Genomic DNA, 9,551 nt, shown 5'->3' on the forward strand with positions numbered 1-9,551 from the left:
AATAAATATTAACCCTAACATAGCTACAATGTAATTATTAATTATATTGTAGCTATCTTAGGGTTTATTTTATAGGTAAGTATTTAGATTTAAATAGGAATATTTTAGTTTATAAATGAATTAGATTAATTTAATATAAATTTAGTTAGGGGTGTTAGGGTTAGATAGAGTTAATATAGTTAATATAAATACTATAGTAACTATATTAACTATATTAACCCTAATATAATTAGGGTTAATATAGTTAATATATATAATGTAATACCTATATTAACTATAATATACTTAGGGTTAATATAGATAATATAGCTAGGGGGTAGGTAGATTAAATAAGGGATTAATCATTTTAATAGAGATGGCGGCGGTGTAAGTGGCTTACATTAGGGGTTAATAATATTAATATAGCTGGCGGCGGTATAGGGGGATTAGATTAGGGGTTAATAATTTTTATATAGGTGGCGGCGGTGTAAGGGGTCAGATTAGGGGATAGATAAGGTAGATGGCGGCGGTTTTAGGGGCTCACAGTAGGGGGTTAGTTTATGTAGATGGCGGCGGGGTCCGGGAGCGGCGGTTTAGGGGTTAATAACTTTATTAGGGATTTCGGGGGGGGGGGGATCGCGGTTGACAGGTAGATAGACATTGCGCATGCGTTAGGTGTTAGGTTTATTTTAGAAGATCGCGGTTGACAGGGAGATAGACATTGCGCATGCGTTAGGTGTTAGGTTTATTTTAGAAGATCGCGGTTGACAGGGAGATAGACATTGCGCATGCGTTAGGTGTTAGGTTTATTTTAGCAGCCAGTTTAGGAAGTTACGGGGCTCCAATAGTCAGCGTAAGGCTTCTTACGGCTGCTTTTTGTGGCGAGGTGAAAATGGAGTAAGTTTTCTCCATTTTCGCCACGTAAGTCCTTACGCTGCATATTGGATACCAAACTGCGCGGGTTTGGTATACCTGCCTATGGCCCAAAAAACTACGGGCGACGGCAGAAATATACGGGCGTAACTTCTAGGTTACGCCGTATATGTGATAACAAACCCGCGCAAATATTGGCGTCGCCGGATTTTGCGGGCGACGATTTATATCGGATCGACCCCATGATTGAAATAAGAAACATAAAAAATTAAATTGATTATGAGTACATATGTAAGTTGATTGGAATTGAATGATTTATCTGGTTCATTAATGTTTTATTGTGAACACACTCTTCCTTTTTTTTTTTAAAGTGACATAAATTCCATTATTTTGCTAAAACATATATATTTAAAAGCAAATCTAATATATTTATATTCTTTATATTTCTTAATATTCTTAGTATCCTTTGATTATAGTTTTATTTAGGTAAGATCAGGAGCAGCATAGAACCTATGTTGGAGCTGTTTATTGTTGCCAACATACAGTATATATCCTGTCTGTCATTGGTTCACCCATGTACTCATTTTTATTAACCAGGAGTGCATAGCTGCTCTTTAAATAATTATACCAAGAGAACAAAGTAATATTTGGAATATAATTAAAATGATATTTTAGATAATTATGTTATACATAAATCATAAGATGAATGCATCGATTAGTACATAGCTGGAAATAAAGAAACATTCACCATGACTATATTTGAGTAAAGTATACATTTATTTAGGGAAAATGTGGTAAATATAGGGATGAGGAGAGAGGGAGGGGAGTGGTATTCCATTTCTGAGAATCTTCAATCTGTAAAACATTAAAAGAAACAAATGTGTATTATTAAAAAACATAATCATAAATAACTAAAAGGTCTCATTACAATACTATAAAAATACCTGAAAAGAAATCTTGAATAGTTGCAGATCTCTCCAAATGGGCATTGAGGGGTTGGGGATGATTAATTACATCAGGCTCAAAGATTTCACCTGGGGGCTGTGGTGTTGGAAGTAAGTCGTTCAACATCCCATGCTCCTGTGCCATGTTGTGTAGACAGCAACATGCCACTATGATTTTAATAGCTTTTTCCGGACTGAATTGGAGATCCCCCCCTGATTTGTCCAGGCAGCGAAAGCGCATTTTTAGAACACCAAACAGTCGTTCTATTATAGCACGTGTTCGGATATGTGCTTCATTATATCTGTATTAAAAAAACAAGAAATATGATTATAATATATAATGTGAAGACAAATCAAATACTAATGAGCTAACTACATTCCTGGTTTGATCTTATAAATCTTTAAACCTTTTTATATATATATAAATATATTTATATTCAAGCAGAGAGATTTATAAATGCTTCACTGATAATAGATGATTTGTATTTTGACTGTCCCTTTAAAGGCACTCAGTACAACATTGTTATGTCTGTGATAGTGATATATACACACACACACGAGATAATCAAGCAACAAATGTATGTGCACAAACAGAGATATATAGCTTAATAAAGGGGCAGGAGCCCCGAAACGTTGCTCAATAAAGGTGCTGTTGCTCCACATAGAGTGCTACCTGTGTGTTCTATTTCATTACATTTACTGGGACTTTGGAAAAGGAGGTCCTCCAGGTTTGCACCTACATTCACCCAAGAGTGATTTAAAGGGACATTCCTATGAAGTGTGTACTGGTCCTACTTTTCTACAGATTATAGTGAGCATTTTGCAAGGCACAATCAATATTTCTGACACACAAGAGCAGAAAATAAATATATATTTTACCTTAATTCAGCAGGCCCAACAACCTGGTTCTCTTTCAATGGTGTCCAAATCCATTTTTTAAGAGGATATGCAGAATCTGCTAAAATATGAATGCATAGATATACAGTATATATATATATAGATATAGATAGATAGATAAACACACATCTTTCCATAAAGCAATGTATGACATAAAATAATGTTATGCATATGTCTTACTATGACATAGTTAATATATATCTTTTAAATGATTAACAATTTATTTATTTAATCAATTTCACCCCCTTAGACACATACATAAAGGATTATAAAGCAATGAAAAAATAAAATGTCAAAATATTGAACACATGAAGGCATCATAATATATACATAAACACTTACCGAGGAGATGTCCTTCAGGCATTTGATTTGTCTCAAACAATCTCCACACACCAGAATTCCTGAGGATGTAGGCATCATGGCTACTTCCTGGGAACCCTGCCACGACATTTAATATGCGCATGTTTGCATCACATATAATCTGCACATTTAAGGAGTGGAAGTGTTTCCTATTTCTAAATATTATCTCCCTGCGCACAGGGGGTCTTAGGGCAATATGAGTGCAGTCAATGGCCCCAAGGACATTGGGTATGCCACCTAAAAGAAAAAAGTCCCTCTTAACATCACGCCAACCTCTGGGTGATGTGGGGAAAAAAATAAATTTTCTGCAATTATCATAAAGTCCATCAATAACTTTTGAAAGATGCTTAGAAAGAGTGGACTTATGCACCCCAGTTACAATGCCCCCTGTCACCTGAAAGGATCCAGAAGCCAAAAAATGAAGTGCCCCTAGTAGTTTGGTCATTCCAGGGACAGCCCTGCTTGAATAGCCCTGGCTTTCCAGCCTATCTTGCAACAGGGCATATAACTGATATATTTTCTCCCTGTTGAGCCTGAAACTTTCAAACACCTGCTGCTCATTCAGGGTTTCTATATCCAGCCTCACTCTGGGGATGTCAGGCCTACGCTGTCTAACTTCAGCATTGTCAGCTTCTCTCTCACCCTGCATAATGAAATATCTGTTCTGAGGTTAGGCTAGGTGTGGTGTTTTTTTTTATAGCTGTGTGTTGCTTGTTAACATATGTGAAACTGGTGATTGGGGGAATAACATGGGGGGGAGGGCTTATCTTCATCTCATCTAATCCTTAATTTAATGAACAGTTTGAAAGTATATACTTACTCATGACTTTTGATATGAACTATAATTTCAACATATATGTAGTTACATATCGGAAATTCAAAGACACTGAATGTAATTATTATATTTTTCAATTTAAATATATCAGCCTTTATCATAACAGTTAAAAGTAATTATTAAAATTATATGATTTATATAGGTCAAATATATATATACAATTATCATACATATATACATGTAGGAGAAGATTATTATTAGATAAAATTATATTTCTATATGTATTGAGATTATATATAGCATCCCTGGGCAAAGGTTTCATTTTGAATTGGTAGATATTTTATTTATTTATAAAATATTTTACCAGGAAGGATACATTGAGATTTCTCTCGTTTTCAAGTACGTCCTGGGTACACAAAACATTGCATTGACACAATAGGTACAATAAAATAAAAAACAATAATAATACACGATATATGCACAAAAATTTAACATAGAACCGGTAGGAAATATATAATCAACAATGACAGGTGCATTCTGTTTTGAGATATGTAGAGAGGGATCTCTTAAAGGATATTAGGCATGGGGAAGGTTTAAAAGTGTGCGGGAGGTCGTTCCATAATTGTGGTGCTTGCATATATTTTTATATGCACATACATATTGAAATTTCTATGACAACATGGGTGCAAATATTCCTATACATAGGACCAATAAATGTAGCATATATAATGTTATTTGTACATTGAAACACTCATAATTTTTTTGTGATTTGCAATTTCAATGAGAAACAGGCCTCAAAAAGCTCTTTTTTCCTCCTTTACACCTAGTTGAGCTGGGGGTAATATTTCTCAATGTATCGACAGCCTCCGACAGTGTATTAACGGTTAGCGCTTTCAATGGAAACCTGGTATAATTTATCGATTAACGGCTTCTATTACTTTCTATGGGACGCGAAAATCTTTTCGGCAGCCGAAGTCTGGCAGCCGATATTGAGGTATAACGTGCCATTGGAAACAGTCGTTAAACGCTATTGCTTTCGACAGCATATTTAACGGTTTGCGAGTGCACGCAAACTGAATTACGACTCAATGGAAGCGAGGCCTATGTTGGTGTCAAGTTCTGATGGTTTCTAACAAGCCCTAGGACCGAAGATCTGCCTTGACTCCTTGTGAAGTCTTTGAAACACACACACAATATATTGATCATCATAATACTAAAGTAAGAAGGATACATCAGTAGATAAAGGGATATAAAACTACTATTGTTGTAATAAAAAAGCACTAACTAGTGGGTTTACGTAATAGGAATGATTGCAATATGTATAATTAATCTTTTTAAAGGAGTTTACCTTTTATTTTATTTTTTTTGTTTAATTTGTTCAGGGTCTGGGGTCTCTACAAGAAGGCATATATGACTTTATGTCATAAATCTTCTAGATTAGAACTTGAACTGTTTTTTTCTAGCATTTACTGAACAGTAACAATAAGGAAATATTTTGCCAATGCTTAGAAGAGGACAGAAGGCAACTTAAGTTCTCAGCATGTCCACTCCCTTATGCCACTATAGGTAGTGCCTACACTGAGAATTTCATATTACAAGAAAACAAGTTGTTTGCTGTTTTTTTTTCTCAACACAATCTGTTTATTTTTATGTTTACTTTAATTTCCCCATTTTTGTTTTTTTACTAAAGGAGTACTGTTTTTTTTATATCCCTTTAAAGTAACAAAGACTTATTATAAAATAACTAGTACTAAAGCCCGTTCACACGGGCCATTTCTTGCAGTACTGTGGTCCAACCCCTTGCTCTCTCTCTCCCCCCTCTCTTTTGCTCTCTCTCTCCCCTTCTCTTTTGCTCTCTCTCCCCCATCTCTTTTGCTCTCTCCCCCTCTCTCTCTCCCTCTCTCTCTGTCCTCTCTCTCTCTCTCTCTCTCCTCCTCTCTCCCCCCTTCTCTTTTGCTATCTCTTTACCTCTTTTGCTTTCTCTCTCTCCCCCTCTCTTTTTGTTCTTTCTTTCTCCCCCTCTCTTTTGCTCTCTCTCTCCCCCTCTCTTTTGCTCTCTCTCCCCCCTCTCTTTTGCTCTCTCTCTCTCTCTCTCTCTCTCTCCCTCTCTTTTGCTCTCTCTCTTTCCCCCCTATATTTTTCACTCTCCCCCTCTGTTTTGCTCTCTCTACCCCCCTCTCTTTTGCTCTCTCTTCTCCCCTCTCTTTTGCTCTCTCTTCCCTCTCTTTTGCTCTTTCCCCTCTCTTTTGCTCGTTCCCCTCTCTTTTGCTCTTTCCCTTCTCTTTTGCTCTCTCTCCCCTCTCATTTGCTCTTTCCCCTTTCTTTTGCTCTTTCCCCTCTCTGTTGCTCTCTCTCCCCTCTCTTTTGCGCTCTTCCCCCCTCTCTCTCTCTCTCTCTCTCCCCCCCCTCTCTTTTGATCTGTCTCTCTCGCACGGGCGTGACCGCACCCGGCCCCGCCCTCACCACACCTGCCATGCCCGCCACACCCCGTCCAAGCCACACCCGGCCACATCCACTCCCATCCACCGTTGTCATGCCGCGTACAGCAGATCAGGTAGACTCTAAGGCCAGGTGTGTTTGTCCTCGCGCTGTCTCTACTGCGCATGACAGCTTTGGACAAACACACTTGGCCTTTTATATTATAGGAAGTTCTACCTTATATTGCATATGCTAACTGGATACAGGCATACCTCATTTTATTGTGCTTCGCTTTATTGCGCTTAGCTCTTTTACAAATCTAAGCTTTGTGGCAACCCTGTGTCAATCAAGTATATCATTTTTTCCAACATACATACACATTAATACACATGAATACACATGTATACACACCTATATATACACACCACCAGCAAAAAGATTATGACTCACTGAAAGCTCAGATGATGGTTAAATATTTTTAGCAATAGAGTATTTTTTAATTGAGGTATGTACATTGTTTTTTTAATAGGCTACAGTATAGTGTAAATATAACTTATATATATGCACTGGAAAACAAAAAATTATTGTGACTCACTTTATTGCTATATCCGCTTTATTGCGGTGGTCTGGAACTGAACCCGAATATCTCAGAGGTATGCCTGTACATATTTTACTCAGGTTCAATCTTAGAATCAGTTTTCCAAGACTTTAAAATATCTTCAGTGCACTTTACTAAACAATATCTTCCAAGGTACCATTTTATGAATGGTTTATAAAAGAATCGGCTAGATTACGAGATTTGCGTTAGAGGCTATGCGGTGCTAAAAAGCAGTTTTCCCTCACCGCTCACTTACCTGCAGTGCTGGTATTACGAGTTTTCAGAAACCCATCGTTAAAAGGCAAGAAGTGAGCATTGAGCAAAATTTTGCTCATTACCGCACTCCAATACCAGTGCTGCTTAAGTCAGCGGTGAGCAGGTCGTACGTGCTCGTGCACAATTTCCCCATAGGAATCAACGGGTAGAGCCGGCTGAGAAAAAGTCTAACACCTGCAAAAAAGCAGCATAAAACTCCTTAACACAGCCCCATTGATTCCTATGGGGAAACAAAAGTTATGTCTACACCTAACACCCTAACATGAAACCCGAGTCTAAACACCCATAATCTTAAACTTATTAACCCTAATCTGCCGCCCCCGACATCGCCGACACCTGCAATATATTTATTAACCCCTAATCTGCCGCTCCAGACACCGCCGCCACCTACATTATATTTATGAACCCCTAATCTGCTGCCCCCAACATCGCCGAAAGCTACATTATATTTATTAACCCCTAATCTGCCGCCCCCAATGTCGCTGCCACCTACCTACACTTATTAACCCCTAATCTGCCACCCCCAACGTTGCCGCCACTATAATAAACATATTAACCCCTAAACCGCCGCACTCCCGCCTTGCAAACTTTAGTTAAATATTATTAACCCCTAATCTGCCATCCCTAACATCGACGCCACCTAACTACATTTATTAACCCCTAATCTGCCGCCCCCAATGTCGCCGCCACTATACTAAATGTATTAACCCCTAAATCTAAGTCTAACCCTAACACCCCCTAACTTAAATATAATTGAAATAAGTCTAAATAAAATTCCTATCATTAACTAAATTATTCCTATTTAAAACTAAATACTTACCTATAAAATAAACCCTAACATAGCTACAATATAACTAATAGTTACATTGTAGCTATCTTGGGGTTTATTTTTATTTTACAGGTAATAGTTATTAACTATTTAATAACTACCTAGCTAAAATAAATACAAAAGTACCTGTAAAATAAAACCTAACCCAAGTAACACTAAAACCTAACACTACACTATAATTAAATAAATGAACTAAATTAACAATTAAATCAATTAAATTAAATTAGCTAAAGTACAACCCCTCCCCCAGTAAATTACAGAAAATAATAAACAAATTACAAGATTTTTAAACTAATTACACCCAATCTGGTAGCCCTATCAAATTAAAAAAAGTCCCCCAAAATAAAAAAAACCCTAGCCTAAACTAAACTACCAATAGCCCTTAAAAGGGCCTTTTGTGGGGCATTGCCCCAAAGTAATCAGCTCTTTTACCTGAAAAAAAAATACAAACAACCCCCCCAACAGTAAAACCCACCACCCACACAACCAACCCCCCAAATAAAATACTAACTATAAAAACCTAAGCTCCCCATTGCCCTGAAAAGGGCATTTGGATGGGCATTGCCCTTAAAAGGGCAGTTAGCTCTTTTGCAAGTCCAAAGTCCCTAACCTAAAAATAAAACCCACCCAATACACCCTTAAAAAAACCTAACACTAACCCCCTGAAGATCGACTTACCGGGAGAAGTCTTCATCCAAGCCGGGCCGAAGTCCTCAATGAAGCTGGGAGAAGTTTTCATCCAAGCCGGACGAAGTGGTCCTCCAGACGGGCAGAAGTCTTCATCCAGATGGCATCTTCTATCTTCATCCATCCTATGCGGAGCAGGTCCATCTTCAAGACATCCGGCACGGAGCATCCTCTTCCAACGAAGTCTTCTTACTAAATGATGGTTCCTTTAAGTGAGGTCATCCAAGATGGCGTCCCTTAGATTCCGATTGGCTGATAGAATTCTTTCAGCCAATCGGAATTAAGGTAGAAAAAATCCTATTGGCTGATGCCAATAGTATTTGGAATACTCCTTCATTCTGCCAATTTTCAAAAACACATCTCCAGTAGCTGCGTGCAAGATTCTATTTGAAACCCTTTTTAATGGGGTTTCCTTTAGAGGCATATATATATTTATATATATATATATATATATATATATATGTAGCGTATCATGTCGACCAGACATCGCTGAATGCCGACAGCATACGCTGTTGGCATTTAACATTGCACAAGCAGTTCTGGTGAACTGCTTGTGCAATGCTGCCCCCTGCAGATTCGCAGCCAATCGACCGCTAGCAGGGGGTGGCAATCAACCCGATCATATGCGATCAGGCAGATTGATGTCCGCAGCCTCAGAGGTGGCCTAAAGGCTCGCACGGAAACAGGGCTATTTGAGGATCACTTGCTATCCAAGCATTTTAAAGACTGCCATAATCAGAGTACTAAAGGTTTAACATATTGGGGCCTAAAAAAAGTAAATCTACATAGAGGGGGTGATATAACAAATAGCCTCCTCCTCACTGAAGCTGAATTGATCTTTAATTTTAATACCCTAACTCCAAATGGCCTAAATGCTGAATTGGATTTAAACCCATTTATTTGATGAATATAACC

At 37.9% G+C, this 9,551-nt stretch overlaps 1 protein-coding gene across 1 annotated transcript; it reads right to left on the reverse strand.

Moving 5' to 3' along the window:
- Window positions 1-1,610: 1,610 nt before the first annotated feature.
- Window positions 1,611-3,531, reverse strand: LOC128651628 (putative nuclease HARBI1). The gene is made up of 4 exons (XM_053704634.1): window positions 3,036-3,531; window positions 2,676-2,754; window positions 1,797-2,098; window positions 1,611-1,707 (listed from the first exon to the last, which is right to left on the reverse strand). Exons 1-4 carry the CDS (start codon window positions 3,496-3,498, stop codon window positions 1,703-1,705), a joined length of 849 nt encoding a protein of 282 aa, XP_053560609.1. The 5' UTR covers window positions 3,499-3,531; the 3' UTR covers window positions 1,611-1,702.
- Between the last annotated feature and the right edge of the window lie 6,020 nt (window positions 3,532-9,551).

Source organism: Bombina bombina, chromosome 3, assembly GCF_027579735.1.
Source record: "Bombina bombina isolate aBomBom1 chromosome 3, aBomBom1.pri, whole genome shotgun sequence".
In the NCBI taxonomy this organism is placed as follows: domain Eukaryota; kingdom Metazoa; phylum Chordata; class Amphibia; order Anura; family Bombinatoridae; genus Bombina; species Bombina bombina.

What these genes read in the sequence shown, in the direction of transcription:
- LOC128651628 (XM_053704634.1), bottom strand. Translation starts at nt 3,498, where the DNA reads ATGACCAAACTACTAGGGGCACTTCATTTTTTGGCTTCTGGATCCTTT. An exon ending in GCCTGAAGGACATCTCCTCG is followed by an intron (nt 2,755 to 3,035) that starts GTAAGTGTTTAT and finishes TTCATATTTTAG; the next exon opens with CAGATTCTGCATATCCTCTT. An exon ending in GTTGGGCCTGCTGAATTAAG is followed by an intron (nt 2,099 to 2,675) that starts GTAAAATATATA and finishes TTTTTAATACAG; the next exon opens with ATATAATGAAGCACATATCC.